The following is a 19203-nucleotide window of genomic DNA, read 5'->3' as shown; positions in this document are numbered from 1 at the left end:
TTATTTTAAGGCATTTATTTTGGCATCAGAATGTCAAAAGTCCAATGCTAAATAACTGCATTGTTTAGACAGCTAGACAGTAAGCTAGTATTCCACTATAAACTATGCCTTACACTGATTAGCAAAAAAAAAAAAAAGGAAAAGTGACAAAAGCGGGAAAGGCCACAAAAGAAAAATAAAACGCATACAGAGAGAGGAGAAAAAATAAGCAAAAAAAAAAAAAAAAAAGAGACAAAATCTTAAATTTGAGTGATAAATATCCTTTAATGCATGACTGAACTCTATTAAGGGCTCTTTAAGCAGCACAACAGTGAGAAATTATTGCCATTTTCATACTTCTCCAAAAAACAAACAAAAAAAAATACTTCAAAAGTCTTCAAAATAATTTATTGCCAAAAAAATAAAATTAAATTAAAATTATGAGAACCACAGGTGTATGCCTCAGTCCCAAACCGACAAAACTGATTTCTCTGAACACACATTAATTTTCGGTATTATTTCATTCGCAAATGTAAAAGTCACTTCCCCGGTGTTCACAGGGGACCTCAGCTTAAACATGAATGCTAAAATAACTCATCTGATATGAAAGCAAAATTTTAAAGGCACTCTGGACTGTCACAGAGTCAAAAGAAGCACAACTGAACTAAGAGCACTAGTGTGACTACAGCCTGCATAAAAACCCATGCACTCATATCTAAAAACTGAGGAAAAGTATTTAACTTGCGTCGTAAATAGTGTATCATACAAAAATAGCAATGTGTTGGTCTGTGGTAAACTAGGTAAACATTAGTGTTTCTTTGGTTAAGTGTGTCAGAAAAGTACGAGGTTATGAGGGTTTTCAAATGCATTGAAACAAGAATATTGCTCAATGAAATTATCATACTAATAATAACTTCAGAAATGTGCATGATGTTTTACAAGTTGGTGGAAGACATTTGATCTCAAATAGCCAACTTCCTTCTCATCCACTAAACGCACAGAAAGAAGGTTTAAAAAAAAAAAAGAGGAAATGATGAAAACCACCTGATCAACTTTGCGCTGATGGTATGAAAAGTGCCAAAGCAAGAGTTTCCTGTATCTCAGAACTCTTGCATAAGAAAACCACAAAATCTTCTGCATTTTATGGAGCAGCATTACATGATCTATAACCAAAACTTGCGTTTGCGATCGCATAACGTGAAATCATTATTCCATGTTCTTATTTATAGATAAATGTAAATAATATCTAAATGGCAATGACATGCCAATTGGAAAATACCATGAAAAAAATACCACCAATGACCACAGATCATCGAAACCTTTTAGAAACACAATTCTGACCAAATATCTAGTCGTCTTGAGGGAAGAAGACCATGTTTTTCGCTTGAGGAACAACCCATAGATCATCTGATATGGTAAAGTGCAAGACTGCAAGAAAAAGGCAGAATTGAAAATAATTTATCAAAAGTAGGGGTGCACAATAAATATCGGCCGATAATTAATGCGCATCTCATCAGTAGTTTTTGCGCAGCTTGTCAGTTAACAAGGGATCCGTGTAGTTAAAGCTGCTCTATGTGAAATCACGCACCTGATGGAATTTACCGCTGATTAGAGAACTGGCTTTACTGACGAGATGCGCATTAATTATTGGCCGATATTTATCGTGCACCCCTAATCAAGAGACGTAATTTCTTCAAGATTCAAATAATTGCTCTAACCCTTTGCAATACTGACATGCCCTCAAATCTCTTCAATTCGGGGCCTTTTGAGAGAATTAGCGGGAAAAGTCCACTTAGGAATATGGATGAATGAAGAGCTGGAGTGTGTTTGAGGTGGTGGAAACGAATCAAAACACAAGTAAAACTAATAAGCTAATTTTCCCTGAAAGCCTTTTTCTCTCTCCACGCAAAATCCACATATGGCATAGTATTATTCTTTGGTACGATTCTCCCATCCTCAAATACAGAATCAAAATCATTCTCTTGGAATGAACTCAAATGTCAGCCCAGATCTACTGCTCTTCTTTGGGTTGGTGGAGCTGGCACGGGAAGAGAGAAGAGAGCACACAATATGAGAGGCAGTGTAAACCTCAGCAGACGGCGATATGGTGCACCACCCAAACCTCACCTCAAAAGAGACACTTTTCCCAGAGTCCCGTCTGCTTTGAAACCCTGTGAGGTTCGGAGTCTGACAGTGAAGCACTCGAGAGAGCCATCATAAGACTCTGATCCACAATACTGGTCCTGACCTACAGATAATCAAAGTGAAGATTACAGTCCCTAAAGTCATGCATTCATCTCCCAGAGTTCTTAGGGGAGAGGAAAAGAGAGGCAAGAGTCGACTCAAGGTTGCCAGTCTTTGCCTCGATGATCGGGAATGTGCTTATAGCGACATCGATCTCCAAAATGACATCCGGTGGTCCTCCAGAAGTAACACTCATCTCCGTTGACAGGACCTCTGCGTCTTGGCCTAGAAGAATGATGAATTAGTTATGACATTTGCAGTAATTGCTGTTAAAAACATAAAAAGTAAGCACCATTACTTTTCTTATTAACACCACGGAGTCTGAATTACCCAGATGTCCCTGGAGGTTGTTGAATAGCAGGTGTCGGCAAGACTCTCTGAATCCGTCGATCTGGATATCGAACCACTAGTCGGGTATTCTCAATAAAATGTCCCTGAGAAGAGCATTTAAAAGGGTTTTACGTATGAATATAAAAACATGCATATTGGAAGATCATCAGGGTTTCACTCACATTGAGTTTCTCCATCGCACGGGAGGCCATGTTGGCATTCTTAAAGTTAACAAACGCACAGAAGCGTTCATGCAGAACCCGAATGCTTTCAATTTCTCCATAACTGGTAAGCATCATCAAAAATGGAAACTTTTAGAAAATGATTCAATTATTGTAAAAAGCCAATGTGGCATGAGATCTCACATTTTGAACAGGTCCCACAAATGTTTCTCTGTCAGTTCTGTGGTCACGTTGCCCACCCACAGGGAATTGCAAGGACTTGTAAAGGAGAGCGTGAAAATGACAGAAAAGGGAAATATAGATACAGAATTAAAGGGAGAGAACATTTCAAAAATAAACTAATGCACAGATTTAGACTGAAATCCGTTATATGATGGCTTACCCTGGTTGGAGGAGAGCACAGTCCTGATTTGAAGCTGTAAAACAAATATTTTTATTAGACAAATTAGCCATGAGAAATTAATTGAGTGTGGCGAATTATCAATAGGGTGTCTATGTAAAATGCCGAAAGTTGTTTTTACAATTTTAGTTGTTCTCAGGATGCACAAAATGAAACTTATTTTGCACTAATGTCAGGCGTATTCATTTGTTATATTCAACGGGTTTAAAAGAAAAGGAGAAAATTTATTAGATAAAGTACACTCATATATTATGACATATAATCAAGATAATAATACTGAATGTTTCTTGAACACCAAATCAGCATATTAGAAACATTTTTGAAAGATCACGTGACACTGAAAACTGAGTAATGATGCTGAAAATTCACCTTTGCATCACAGGAATCAGTTACATTTTAAAATATTCACTCACCGGCCACTTTATTAGGTACACCTGTTCAATTGCAACCGAGCATCAGAACGGGGAAGAAAGAGGATTTAAGTGACTTTGAACGTGGAATGGTTGTTGGTGCCAGACGGACTTGGTCTGAGTATTTCAAAAACTGCTGATCTACTGGGATTTTCACGCACAACCATCTCTAGGGTTTACAGAGAACAGTCCGAAAAAGAGAAAATATCCAGTGAAGGGCAGTTGTGTAGACGAAAATGCCTTGTTGATGTCAGAGGTCAGAGGAGAATGGGCAGACTGGTTAGAAATGTACTAGCAAGGTACTTTATTGTACCTAATAAAGTGGCCAGTGAGTGTATGTTAAAACAGAAAACAGTTCTTCAAAATAATATTTCTGTTTACTGTTTTGTGTGTTACAAAATAACTTCAGTACTGATTCTGGTCAAAATCAGTGTAGCAATAGCACCATCGTGTGGTTCAATAAAAAAAGTTGGCAAAATGAAAGAGCTCTTACCTTTGGCTGCAACAACAGCCTGCACCGTGTTGTATTTTTCCAGCAATTGAATACTCTGTTCCTCATCATAGCCAAGATCCTAACAAAGAGAACACCTTTATTTATATTTCTGTGTATACTTTTCAATGGACTACAATACATTTGCTTCCAAAGAAGTATTTTTTTAAAGCTGACCCCGTTCTAAACTGAAACACTTCACTCAAACTTCATCCTATTGTTATTCAAAACTTGTTTGACTTTCTTCTGTGGAACAAAAAAGGAGATGCTTAGCATGTCTGAGCTGCTTTTATTACAACCAAAGTTATGTAGCTCCAAAAATATGGGTGAGTCATATGGACTCAGTTGTTGAAATGTCATTTTTTCCATTGTTCTTTCACTGAGAAGAAAAACAACACAGATTCAGAACAAAAAAGTAAATGATTTAGGAATAGTTATTTTGGGTTTTTGCTATATAGAGGCTTTGTACAAAGAAACTTTGGAAATGTGAACGTACAAATTTTATGAGTATGTTCTTTGTTCTCTGGTACTAGAACCCACAGCCTTTGTTCTTTATGCTCTACTTATTGAACTACAATGAGAAGTTCTGTCCTTACCAAAATTTGTTGCACTTTACAGTACAAGAGGTCATTGACCGCTTCTTCGCAATCTTGGTCCAGTTTTAGCACCTGTTCCATAGCTTTCTCAGCTTCGCTGTAACTCTATTACAAACAAACCGGCATACAAATTCATTGATACACAGCTAAATAGAGATTCCCTCCATATACAGGAAGAAAAAAAAATAATAATAATACGCCAACAGGTCATACCTTAAGCCCCATAAGTGCACTTCCTCTGCGGTAATAGCCTTTGGGCCAATCAGGAGCCATTTGGATGGACTTCTCAGCATCTGCAAGGGCCAGAGGATATTGCTCCAGACAACAGTAGCAGTACGAGCGATTTCCAAAAAACCTGTTAACCAACAATCAAAGCTAGTTAAAAAAAAAACAACAACAGCAAAACAAACACAGTATATCTAGATATGATTTAATGCATCACCTGTAGTCTTTCGGATCACATTTGATGGCCTCTGTAAACAGACTAACAGCTTGTGTGTACTGACCCTCCTGAACAAATCGAATCCCCTTTTCTGGAGTGAAGAGAAAGAAAGACTCATATGGAAGAGATGGATTTGGAGGAATGTATGAGTAAAGAACAACAGCAAAAATGTTTGACAGTGATACTCTTGCTTAGTAACTGTGTAAAAACTTAAGCATGTGATCTACTGTGAAGCATTTGAAAAATTGTGAATGAACAGTTCACCTAAAAATAAAAATTATGTAACTGATTAAGCTTCATGTCTTTCCAAACCTATTTCTTTCTGAAGAACATTCTGGAATATTTTTTTTAAATAAATGAAAGTGAATGTGTACCAGGGCTGTCAAGTAGGGCTGCAACTAACGATTATTTTGATAATCGATTAATCTGTCGATTATTTTTACGATTAATCGATTTATGTACTTATATTTTAGTTTTTTCCATTCCCCCCCCCCCCCCAAGTAAATTATTAATAAAGGGTCTTTATCATTCAGCATAGATTTTTAAGAGATTTTAACCAATTTGCATTGTCATATCCTCATCAAAAATATACCTGGAGTTGTTTTATTATGTGTTAGTAATCCTTTTGTTGAACTCTTCTGCAATCAAAACACTGACCCATACTCAAATTTCACAAGGAGATTTCAAATAATGTTTTCACCATGGCAGTCCTTAGAGCTCCTAAAGTAGTTTAACATCCCGAACAAAGCTTATTAAGGAATCTTTCAGAACATATTTTCACGAAGAATAAGGATAAAACAGAATAAGATTGCAGTGCGTTGTATTTTATTATTTACTGGGAAACAGCTTTATAGCTTATGCTGTGAAATTGTAAACAATCCTTCGAATAAAGTGCCAATGGCATGAAACCTGAATGGAACTCACAATTTAAAGTAAAATCCATCAGAATGTTGTCCAGAAAAAAAAAATCGGACACACACAAAAAACCTGCTGTGTGAAAAAGAGCAGTGAATACTTAGGAAAAAAAAAGTGCATTTCAAATATTTTTAAACATTTACCTCTCTCATTCAGTCATAATTAGGCTGCACGACTGAATTATGAACTGGTAAACGACAAACTGATCACAGAACATGTTTGTAAAGCTTTAAATGTTAACTGTTAAAAAGCAATGTTATCAGCATTTACGACTAAACATTTGCAAATAACATTGTACTGGAGAATCTGCACATATAAAAGTCTTAAGGGCCGTTCACATATCGCGCCTAAAAACGCGTGGAAAACGCTAGGCGCACCGCTTTCTCCTCCTTTCCAAAGCGCTTGGGCAGAAGCGCCCCTGAGGCGTCTGCCTTTGCTAAGCAACCATGACGTGCTCTCTCCTTGAAGACGCGGAAATTTCAGCAAAGGATAAATGGATTTGCAGCTCTAAAAATCGCTTGCAGTAGCTCTGCTACTAAATTTATTTCAAAATGGAAATCCATATACAGCTATGATCAGCTGTTCCTTCATCTTGGCTGAGCTTTAAACGTTGTTACGGGAAAGGATGAAGCTGATTATTTAGTTCTTGTCACATGACCCGCGGTGCGCTTGCCGCATTCTGAAAAGTTGAAATGTTTTTAACTCGATGCTGTGCGGATGTGCCTGGAAAAACGGGCGCGTCGCAACCGCGCTGCTTCCATTATGAGAATGTTTCCTACATTGGAAAATAACGAACATGAGCGCGCAAAAGACGCGATATGTGAACGGCCCCTTAAACAGTTCAGTAGTGCAGCGTTTACAGGTTAATCTTATTTTTTGAAGGCTCAAAGTAAAGTACTCCCACATCCCACTGAATGCTGCAGAGACGCTGTTTCGGGAAGCACGTGACATAAAACGAGGCCAGCTATTGGCTATTCGCTACTTCTCCTGTTGTACTGGCTGAGTAAAACCTCCGGTGGCTCATTCCGGCACACTTTGGTCACCGCAGATTTGAAATATGCAACGATTAATATTAGCAACGAATCGATGACTAAATTAGCTGACAACTATTTTAATAATCGATTTTAATCGATTAAATCGATTCGTTGTTTCAGCTCTACTGTCAAGTTCCAAAGTGACAAAAAAAAAAAATCATCATCATAAAAGTTATTAATTAGTCTTCTGAAGTATTGAGATTTAATTTGTTTTCCAAAAAGCATTCAGATTTTTTTTTCCCCTCCAGCTTTACCTTTTATGCTCCATTGAAGATAGAAATAGAAGGTTGGAACAATATAACAGTATAATGACCATTTTAAGGTTAAACTACAAAAAAAAAAAACCCAGAACCAGATTTTTGTCAGAAGGAAATAGATTATTACACACCTACTAGTAAGGCACTTCTCTTAGTTTTAGCATCTGGTAAACCTATGACCTGTTTAAAAAAAAAAAAAAATTATATTACAGCGATACCATTATTTTCAACAGTCAAATGCAAAACACATTTAAAGCTGCATGAAAAACAACATTCAAAATATGTAACTACTACTCAATGATGATTGAATAGTTCAGGAAGGATGTGATATAATTCTCCGAAAGTACTGTCTGCATCTCAGTTCTATTACTATTCATCTCAAATTATAATTGTGTGTATACTTTTCATTGAAATACATTACTTTTTCTTCTAAATAAATATTTTTAAAGCTGGAAAGTGCCTACTATTTTTAATTTCTTTAATCTATTCACTGTATGCAGCATTATAAATTAGCACATCCCAGATCAGTACACTACCATAGTACACTGGTTTTATAGATAAGTTCACCAAGGCTGAATTTATTTGATCAAAGATACTGTGAAAATATTAATATTGTTAAACATTATTCCAGGTTAAAACAATTGCTTTCTATTATAATCTATTTTAAAACTGAATTTATTAATGTGATGCAAAGCTAGCCATAGTGTCACATGAGCCTTCAGAAATCATTCTAATATGATGATTTGCTGCTCAAGAAACATTTAGTATACTTAATGTTAAAACAATTGTGCTGCTTAATATTTTTAGGAAATAGAAATATTTTGTAATTTTAGATTATAAATGTCTTTACTGTCAGTTTTGATGCATCAGTATAATGCATCCATGATGATATTAATAAAAAATACATTTTGGAATGGTAGTGTTCAAAAAAAAAAGAGAGAGATTAAGAAGCAGTAATTAAAGCAATATTTCTCACAAAAAAAAATACAGCGGCTATCTAGGAGTTTTGGTATCACTACACATTTTTTTATACTATTTTAAGCTTAACATGTCATAAAAGCACAACAAACTTGGGCTTGCTAGGTAAAAACTAAATCTAGAGTACCAGCCAATCTGTCATGACAGTGGAAGTACTGCCAGCTTTAAAAAAAAAAAAATTAAACATTAAATCCTGTCATACAGTATAAGTTCAGAGTGACAGCACCTATAGATTTATGAACCATGTTAATACCCAAGATTCCCAACGCCCAGGTTCCACATTTACAGGCTCCACCTTTGCAACACAAGAGTACGGGCAGCCCACAGATGGCAACAAAACATGACACTAAATACAGAATTACAAAAACTCACTTCTCCTGTCCTGCTCTCATTTTCCTTGTTCTCTTTCGACTTGTGTGCTCCTTTACTTTTAGCTTTAGGTCGAATGTGACTGACAGCATTCGCAACAAAAGCACTGTTCACATCCCAGCCTGGGTCCTGAAAATTGAGAAACAGTGTCGAAGTAAGCAACTGAAACAATTTAACATTCAAATAGCAAACTCTGGATGTCCATCAGTGGGAACAGTATGGTTGGCTCAGTTTTCATACCTCCTCACTAGCACGAGCCGCCGGCTGTTGGTTGCTTTTGTTCCCTGACGCCAGTGGAGGTCCAAAAGGACTTTTACTTTGAGGAGCAACTGGCTTCTCTTCCACTTTTGAAAGGCCGATACATTCCACCTCCTCTGACTCAGACTCCTCAGACTCGTCAAGTTCAGAATCGGCTCCAGCATTCTCCTCCCCCTGAAAAAAAAAAAAATCACATTTGAATAATAATGGTTTGTTTGTTTTTATTGCAATACCGGCATTAATGGCTTTTTTTTTAATGGAAAGATCAATGTATTTTGAAAAAAATAGTACTGAACCAGAATCAGAATGAGATTTATTGGCAGGTATGTTTACGCATACTAGGAGTTTGTTTTAGCTTGACAAGCTCCACATTGCAACAGAATGACAGTGACAAGACAAGACAAAAAGAATAATATAATAATATACTAAATAGACAATGTACAAAATAGCAAAAACAATATACAAAAGACAATTTTGTATGTACAGGTATTTTATGTGCACATTTGAAATATAAATAAGTCTGTGTGTTAAATAAAAAAAAATGTGTGATAGTGTGTGATAGTTTACTGTCAAGTGTTCATGAGATGGATTGCCTGAAAGAAGAAACTGTTCCTGTGTCTGGTCGTTCTGGTGCTCAGTGCTCTGTAGCGTCGACCAGATGGCAACAGTTCAAAGAGTGAGTGTGCTGGATGTGAGGGGACCAGAGTGATTTTGCCAGCCCTTTTGCTCACTCTGGATAAGTACAGTTCTTGGAGAGAGGGGAGGGTTGTAACAGTGATTAGCTCAGCAGTCCGGACTACCCTCTGTAGTCTTCTGAGATCAGGTTTGGTAGCAGAGCTGAACCAGACAGTTACTGAAGTGCAGAGGAAGAATTCAATGATGGCAGAGTAGAACCATTTCAGCAGCTCCTGTGGCAAGTTGAACTTCCTCAGTTGGCGAAGGAAGTACAACGTCTATTTGGTCTTTTTAAAAATGGACTCAATGTGAAAGTCACACTTCAGGTCCTGAGAGAGGATGTTGCACTGGAATCTGAATGACTCCACTGTTGTTACAGTGCTGTCCATGATGGTGAGTGGGGGGGGGGGGGGGGGGGAAGGGGGGTTTCTCCTGAAGTCCACAATCATCTCCACTGTTTTGAGCGTATTGAGCTCCAGGTTGTTAAGACTGCGCCAAACAGCCAGCTCTTTCACCTCCTGACTGTAAGTAGACTCGTCACTGTCCTGAATGAGGCTGATAAGTGTCTGCAAACATTAGGAGCTTGACAGAGGGGTCTTTAGATGCGCAGTCATTGGTCTTCAGGGAGAAGAGCAGTGGGGAGACGATACAACCCTGAGGAGCTCCAGCGCTGATTGTACGGGTGCTGGATGAGAATGAGATTTGATGCATCGATTACAAACCCTGACGATTCATATCCATCGATCTTGAATGACTTTTGAATTGTGAATCGCCGATATCGGCCAGTAATCGATTTAAAACGCTAAAGAATCGAATGTTCGTGCCTCGCTTTTCTCCTTCACAAGCTCCACTATTAAGGCGGGCGTACACGGTGCGAATTCGGATGGTCGGAAGATCATATGTCCACGCAAACGGCAGGAGTGAGTTTATCTGAAAATCGTACGGACGAGATGATATACGACATGATTTTACAACCTGCGAATTCCAGAAGCAATCGCACGAAGTTGATAGACGCGTTCGACCTGAAGCACCGCTGCACGCACAGAAGGTATGACATTAAAGTACCGCGAGAGCGCTAAGAGAGCACACATATCCAATGCATTCGAATCGCTCTCGCGGTAGGCTACTTTGATGCCATACAGGTGATGTCATTATGTGCAGCGCTGCTTCAAGTCGAACGCGCCTAATATAACTGCTCTCCCTCTCCCATAACTGCATATACAATATTGATACAAGCCGTGACTGTTTCCTACACGTACATGTTATTTTTCAGCAATAGGAAACCGGGACGTTTGGTCACCCTGTGTGTGTGTGTTCTTGTAGGTTTATAAATATCTGAAATAGGTATTACAATGTAAACATGATTTGTGAGGACAATTCCTGTGCCCTCGTAAACCAAATGGCTTTAAAAAAATACTATACGGTGTTTAATAGAAATTTTAAACATGCATTTTCCGTAATGGATAGAGGTAGTGTATGGGGATATACAGTATAGAATACCGTTACGTCTATGGAGAGTCCCTGTAAACTACATAATGCGTGTGTGAGAGAGAGCGCACGAGAGAGAGAGAGAGAACTAAAAAGCATGGTACACGTTGCTAGAAACATCATACAGCACTCGCTGTTCCTGTCAGACTTCAGCGAGTTTTTCCTCCTGGTCAATAGTCCAAATTCGCCATGGCGCTGCCCTGTTCGTGTTTCTTCTTCTGTGGTTTTCCTAGTTCGTGATTGGTCAACTTCAGATAAATCAACAAATCGGCTCGTTCAACTGCACACGTCACGAATTCAAACCGATAGCTCACAAACTTTTTAGACATGTTTAAAAATGATCGGGAGGTCGGGAAGTGCTCGTAAGCCACTCTGCTCGGCTCGTAATTCATCGCAAATGATACGAGCCGCGACCATACGAGCATACGCGATTTCCACACGATTGAAAAAAAAATCGCATGCGAACTCGTACGACAGCAAAAATCGCACCGTGTACGCCCGCCGCCCGAGACAGTCACAGGATTGTGCTCGCGCTACATTCGTCTCTGACACAGCTGATGTGTGACCTCTCCTTAGGACTCTAGGCCAGTAATATTAAAGAGAAGTAGGCTAGCTTTATTTTTCTGTAGTCTGTCAGTGGCTCTCTGGATCTTACCGACGTCATTACCAATGCAGTCGAAAGCTGCGTATTTATTGCATGGACGGAGGAGAAATGTAAGTGTCTAAATCATATGCAGTTTCATTGAATGATAAATGTGTTTTAACAATGCTAAAGAACTGAATGTATGAAGGGAACTGTTTAAATAACCACAGCATTAACAACAACTTAGAAATCAGAGCACAAGGTTTATCTGAGAATTAGATGCATGATAGTTGCGTTCGTTGCTTTAGCAAACAGACATCGGGCGCGTTTTCTCTCAAAATCACCATTCGCTGATGGAGGCGAAGAGTAAAATAGCTACTAGCATTTTATTTTGTGAAAATGAGATAAAGAAGTTTTCACACTGAAAGAGATGTGATCTTGCTCTCATAGATGTGCCAGGCTTTATCTGCAGCTAAACTGAATAAAAGCAGAATGAACTGATGAAACATAAAAAAACAAGTAAATAACATTTTTGAATGTTGCAGTGCTAATTGACATAATTTATTACAGTACAAAAACTATAAAGTATATTTTCTATCTTATTCTGTGCAGAAAACTGAAATAATTGCTAATTAAATGTAGCCTAGTATATAAAACAATCATAAAAAATTATCGATTACAAATGATTGATTATTGTCCAGCAGTGTAGCCTATTTGATCTCTTACAGCTAAATACAAGTTATAAAAAAGAAGAGAATTCCTTGTTAAAAAAAAAAAATCTAATAATTATGATAATATATAGGCTACATACATAAAATGTTAGCCTATACATAATACTCTTAAAGCTTCTTTTTTTTTCTCTTGGCTTACATTTTTACGGATGCCATGTTATGCCATAGCATCATTAAACTAGCATCCAACAATGGACAAAAGGATTTTTTCTTTTCTAACCTATGGTTCTCTAACCATAAAGGCTGCTGTAATTTGCCCCCTGACCAAGCATTTAAAGAATTTAGGGGAAACTTTTAAATAATCCTGTGAATGCACTTAAAGAATGCAAAATCTAATCGTTATAATCGAATAGAATTGAATCTAATTGTGAATCGAATCGAATTTAATCGTTCTAAATTTGCAAAAATCATTCTTGAATCGAAAACCTATGAATCGTGAATCGAATCGAAGCCTACCCAAAGATTCACGGCCCTACCTGACACATATCATCTTACCTGATCTGAAGTGCAGGAGTGGGGGAGAGGGGGTTTGCTGGAGGTGTTAACAGGTGTTTTTTTTTCAAACCTGCAATAAAACTCATTCAGATCATTTGCCAGTTGTCGATTCTCCACAGTGCTGGGGGATGTTGTCTTGTAGTTGGTGATGTTTTTCAAACCTTTTCACACTGACGTAGGGTCACTAGAAGAGACCTGGTTCCTTAGCTTTCCAGAATAATTCTTCTTTGCCACTCTCATCTCTTTTTCCAGTGTGTATTTGACCGGTTTATCTGTCCCCATTACTGTAAGCATCTTCTTTGGCCTGACAGAGCTTGCAGAGTTTTGCAGTGAACCATGGTTTGTCATTGTTGCATGTTAGATGGTAGATTCCTGGTAGGAATGCACATGCATTCACAGAAACTGATATAGGATGTTACGGATTCTGTGACCTCTGGCAGCAGTTTTAAAAACACTCCAACCAGTGCATTCCAAGTAGGCTTGTAAATCCTTCTCTGCTTCATTAATCCATATTTTTACACAGCAATGAAGGGGTGAAACTCTAAAACACCAAACCGGATACATCCACTCACTCACACACACTTACTTACACACACACATGCAGAATTATACATACTCAAATCAATTGGTATGGCTATAACCATATAGCCAAAATGAGTCAGAAGACTGAAATAAGAGGTTAAAATCAGATCAGACCTGGAAAGATGTTTTGATCTTTGATAAATCATTTGTTTTCATTTGTGTTAGATTTTTATAGAATTTTTATGTTTTGTGTAACAAAATGCTTTCTGCATTCAGGTTTGAATGTAGCAATAATAATGCAAAAACCTACAATTCAAATCAACATTTAAAACAACAAAAAATATAAACCTTGACAAAAAGTAGTCTTTGAGAATGCCTTAATATACATTTAAATCCACAACCTAATAAAAGTAAACAATTATGAATAAAAACATCTAGGGAATTCAAAAGCCTCTCTATAGAGTCCTATAATACAGGAATCTAGGGGTTACACCATGAAATTACAGTTTTTTCTTTTTTTGCTCTCACCAGGAGGTGCTATTCTGCCTTCAAAAATCGGATTTTAAAGACCTATCCTCCATTTTAATTTTTCTATTTTTTTTTTACTATTTTCATTGGGATCGGGAGCACACAAGGGCTAAACATGATACACTGATCTGCCAGAACGTTTATAAAAAGAAGAAACATCCTGCATCTTAGACCTCGTACAGCATCCTCAGCCTTCTAGTTTTATTTTACCTGTTCAGTACTTTCATCCTTTTTACCCCGCTCTAGTTTCTTCCGCTGACGTTGGCGCTAAAAAAAATAAATAAATAGGATATTAAAATTTTTTTGGCAGCAACACAATGCACATAATGAAGCTTATTTAGGCCTCTGTTAACAATAAGGAAAAAACAATGCTCAATAGATCTGTCCTGACAGTCAACTCTAGGTTAAAGTGGACTCATTCTTTTACTTATTGTGTTAAAGTTAATTTCCTCTCACCTTCCTTTTGGCTTTGCGTCTCTCTGCTTTCCGTCTGGCCTTCTCCTCCTCACTAAGACCTTCCTCACCATTTAAGACATCCTGTAAATCACACAAATACAAATGTATTAGTGTATCAGGAACACACACACATATACATACATTTAAATACTTTGTTTCAGAAGTGAAAAATTGTGCAATATATCAACAGCAGTCTTTTTTTAGATTAGGCCTATGTCCTTCATTAAGATGTTTAAGAAGGTAATCAAACCTTATTTAAGATTGATTTTAGTTACATGTGCTGCCTACAACAAGGTTGAAATGGTTACAAAACCACTTTGGAGGACTTTGGCCACCATAAATCCATATGCAGATTGATAATGTACAAATGAATGAAAGTGAATGAAAGCAGTGTTGCTCAATCTATGAGTGGTTAACCAACTAAAATGCTAATCAAAACTTAAATTCAAGAGGACCGCAGGGGAAAAGCTATGGGCCAGAAGACAACTCTTAAACTCTGTAATGTTACAGTCAGTTAAGAATGCACACTACCATGGACCGATAAGACACAATTTGAAAGTTCCAGCATGAATCAGAAACATTCACCAAAAAAATACAGAGTTCCTTGGAACAAAAAAGCCTCAGAGCAGCTGCACAGTTTATGCTGGGAGTATCTCTGCTTGGAGCACATTGACCTGACCTTAAACCAACTGATATGTTGAGGCCTGACTAAAAGATAAAGTTCATGCACTAACAAAAACATCAAGGTCCCGAGGTTCAGCCAAGATACCTACAATGGCCCAAAAATGGTTGGACACCTAAAGCCATACTTAAACGTATCAGTGCCTTTGCATTACATACAGATACTGTTTAACTGTGGCTTTTGATCAGTTTAATTTGCTTGTCAAATAAAAGTAAAAAAAAAAATAAAAAAGTAAAAAATATAAACATCATACTGACCCTAAACGTTTAAAACGTTTACACTAATCAAAGATTTTAGTATTAAACGTATCTATAGTAGCCTTAAAAGTGTATAAATAAACTTTACACTATACACACTCAATACAAGGTTATTGTGCTGAAATCGTTGCCATAATTCTTCAAATTTAATTACATTTCAGATTTCATTTTCAGATTTAATTTCAGATTAAACTATAAGTCAAAACGTCTGCAAACAGTTTGTTCAAAAACAGCATGGAAACATGCAGGTCTTTTGACCTCTTATTACTGATTTAACTTACATCTTGGGCTAATTCAGGAAAAAGAGCCCACTGTTCTTGTACCTGTGAGAGTGTGTGGTCATTCTGCTCGGGGAGGGCACCTGTGTCCATCTCCTCTGGCCTCTCATCACTGGAGCCTGTAGAAAGATGCAATAGAGAAAACAATGGATAAAGTCCAGTTCAAGCCAACAGAATCAGTCAAGCATTAGCCAACATCATATTTTCTGAGAGGCGAAACATTCAATAATGCAGAAATGAAACTTAACACTAGATCACATAGTCAAATCCCAACCACATTTACCATTTCCTATAGTTCATATGAAACAAACAAAAAAAGATATAAAAAAAATAAAAAATCCATACATTTGTGAACACTTCTCATTCACTTCAAAATTGCCAGACCATTATTTTAAATCAAAGTGCTAGAAACCCAAGAAAACCTCAAAATCAAGCACTGGTTTTACTTCTATAACTTTCTATAACAATTGTAAGCTTGACCGCTGATCTTTTGGCTTTTTAACATTTGTATGGTCCAGCTGTGCAAAGATTATAATTTCACATCATCTTTGCTACAGAAAAACCAACCAAATCCAGGGCAAAAACACACTCACACATTAGTAAACAAACACGGGAAATGGGAAATGTTTCAATACAACTGTCAGCTAGCCTAAAGTTTCCTTGCATTGGTAAACTTAGACTTTGCGATCATTTCTTCAAGTAACACATAAAATACACAGCTCTAAACATTCTGCAAGAAAGCCATTTACACTGGCCTAGTAAAGCAATATATTCTCTGAAGATCATCCAAAGGCTGTGTTTTGGATTTTGCCATCAAATAATGTAAGCAGATGGATTTCTTTTTTGGGATTCCTGAGAATTCAAGTTTTATTCCTGATTCAGCCCAGGGCTTTGTTACATTACAATAAGCAAGCATCTGCAAAATCTCCAAAATTGAAATTTTCGTATCACATAAATAGCACAGAATGACCAAGTCCCACATTTTTTTGCATTTGTTAACCAAACACTAGCATTCCTGTTTCAGAAAGGGATGTGGCTTCGAGACTTTATAAGTTTGTTAACTGATTCTTTGTTACAGAGAAGCAAAGACACATTAGACACTCCCTATCCTCAATCACTCCCATTAGCCACAACAGTCTTAATATCCTGCATATAGAAAAGAGACACACACAGCTTGCCTTTGGTCACAAATCACTGCCAAACTAACTCCAAAAATCTCAAACAAAAAGCAGGCAGTTATGCATTGGCTAACACACTTCCCTTAAAGTGACTCATCCCACACTTCTCATCTCAAAACTGATTTACCTTGGTATGACACAAACCACTTGGCCCTCAGCTAGTCACGTCTTCCTTGGATTATGCAAACTGTTCCATGCAAATGATCCCGACTTATACTGTTTTCACTGTTGTGAGTCAGTATGCGGAATCCATTTGACAAAAACAGCAGCTCAGAATCATGATTCACACAACAAAAAATTAAATGCATGCAACAGCAGAAAAGACAAGTGAGGATTTTAAAAAGGTGTTACAATGTAAAACAAAGATGTTAATTTCAAAATGTGAACCAGGAATGATGCCGAAAGCTATATGGATTACGTGACAAAACACCTCTGAACATTTTACTATGAATGAAACAGACAGGCAAATCGCAGTGTACAGCAACAACCGTGAAAAGTAAAAAAAGAAAAAGAAAAGAAAGAAAACTATGTACACTTTAGCATTTTATGGTGATGGCTCTTGTTCTTATGCATATTCACACTTCTAACAACTTTAAGTACAGCCCAATATTAGACAGTACTTCAAATAGACTGCAACATTTCAACAAATACAGTAACAATACACTCAAACACACAATTAAAAATATAGCTAAAGGGGTTTTACAGCCTGGTGTCATAGGAGAACCTTTTCAAGTTCCTCAAAGAATTTTCATTTTCTAACTCTTTAGAAAGCCCATGCAAATGTGCTTTGAGTAGAGCTCAATATTAGACAACGCAAATTAGCATTACTTTATGTAATGAAGACTGCAACAAATACAAAAAAAATGAAATAAAACAAGTTCCTCGAAGTCAAAGTTCCTCAAAGAATTTTCATTCCATAGCTCTTTAGAAAACCATTAATGCAATGGTGCTTTAAAGAGACAAGACAACAAAACCCTAGTCTGAAGAATCCAGTTTAAACTGGTAGCTGTGTTTTGGAACATAAAGAGGTTTCTGTATGACTACTGGCTGGTCAGCTAGCTATGTGTATCATAAACCATCTTGCCCAATTTAGGCAAGATGGTTTACCAGCTTATACTATTTAAATAGCAACAACCAACATGTTTAAAAAAAAAAACTTCAAGCTTGTATTTTCAAGATTAAAAGCTTTTCAAATAACCTTTTTTAATAAGAAGATTTGTTGCTTAAAATTGTTAAGAAACACTGAAAACACTTTGTTTTTAATTGTAAAAAGTCGTGTTTGCCTTTAGACGCGAGTCAACCTTTAACCCCTAAACTGTGCTTTAAATTTACAATCCTACAGAAATGCGTCTGAATTGGTTTGTCTAAAAATGTTTATAAAACCACGATCATAGAGGAAAAGATGTGTTTAAATCAGATTTAGCGTCTATGTGATTTACAGGCCTGTTGCGTGTGATTTCTTAAGTATTTGAATTAGTTTTCAATAATAAACTAAAACGGTTTAAACAAAAAGCCTGTAATTAGTGTACATTAGGCCTACCTTTCTTTGTAAAACGTAATTAAATTCATTTAGAATCTAGGAGACTTTACCAAACAACTTGAGTTCATTCTTCGTAATATTTTTATATTTAACATTAAATGTGGATTTGACAGAAAAAAGATTTGGAGACTATTACAATCTACAAATAAAAACTACATGGGTGAAAACCGCAGTTACGTGTAGTAATTTTTTTCATAAATGACTTTTGCGTAAATTGATTTATATCACATTATTTATTTGATATAAACTGACTGGTGTAATACAACTTTATATGACTGTCACTAACGGGCTTTAAGGCGATACAAGTGGATTGTTTCATGTCGTGTTTTACGGTTCCGATTCATGGAAAACTAACTTTATAACTCGGACAGACAGATACAAAGTTTCCATGCAGAGGAACTCACCGCTAAGCCCCAGTAACCGGCAGAAATCCAAACTGAACTTCATTAGTCCGACCATTCAGCATTATTACCCTCAATACCGCTGCAGGAACGTAAAAACAGCAGAATACACGTCAATTCGACAAATGAATCGTCATATTTAAACTTGTGGTGTTTCTCTTCCTGGGCGTCGAGCGAAGCGCCAGGCGGGTGTGTTGAACTGAACTCAAGCGCCTCCCAGAACCAGCGTCTTAAAGGGCCGCAGGGCCATAGTGTTCTGGAGCCACACTTGTTCACTGTGGAAAAACGCTATTCCACAATTTTTTTTTCTACTATGCCAAAACACATTTTATGACAACCTCAGGCCATCTGAGATGTAGACGAGTTTGTTCATCTGAAGAGATTTGGAAAAATATGGCATTACATCTCTTGATCACCAATGCAGTGAATGGGTAATCCACAAGACTCCAGTCCATCAATAGATGTTGTGAAGCAAAATCCTGGGAGCTTGTAATAATCAAATCCA

The 19203-nt window shown here is 37.1% G+C and overlaps 1 protein-coding gene across 3 annotated transcripts; it reads right to left on the bottom strand.

The window, feature by feature from the left end:
- Positions 1–239: 239 nt before the first annotated feature.
- Positions 240–18967, bottom strand: zgc:123010 (uncharacterized protein LOC641500 homolog). Of its 3 annotated transcripts, none has more exons than XM_059565836.1 (16): positions 18702–18957; positions 15583–15698; positions 14363–14443; positions 14117–14173; positions 8867–9058; positions 8630–8755; positions 7411–7459; positions 5074–5164; positions 4845–4986; positions 4632–4736; positions 4039–4117; positions 3118–3151; positions 2919–2993; positions 2736–2838; positions 2554–2657; positions 240–2448 (listed from the first exon to the last, which is right to left on the bottom strand). In XM_059565836.1, exons 1-16 carry the CDS (start codon positions 18754–18756, stop codon positions 2322–2324), a joined length of 1536 nt encoding a protein of 511 aa, XP_059421819.1. In that variant the 5' UTR covers positions 18757–18957; the 3' UTR covers positions 240–2321. The 3 variants fall into 3 exon arrangements, with proteins under 3 accessions (XP_059421819.1, XP_059421820.1, XP_059421821.1); XM_059565837.1 differs by having other exon boundaries at positions 15625–15698; positions 18702–18951; XM_059565838.1 differs by having other exon boundaries at positions 2310–2448; positions 2522–2657; positions 18702–18967.
- Positions 18968–19203: the final 236 nt, after the last annotated feature.

This window comes from Carassius carassius, chromosome 14 (genome assembly GCF_963082965.1).
Source record: "Carassius carassius chromosome 14, fCarCar2.1, whole genome shotgun sequence".
NCBI classification, from domain to species: Eukaryota; Metazoa; Chordata; class Actinopteri; order Cypriniformes; family Cyprinidae; genus Carassius; species Carassius carassius.
Note: the sequence above shows the minus strand (reverse complement) of the source record. Positions and strands in the feature narration are given on the sequence as shown.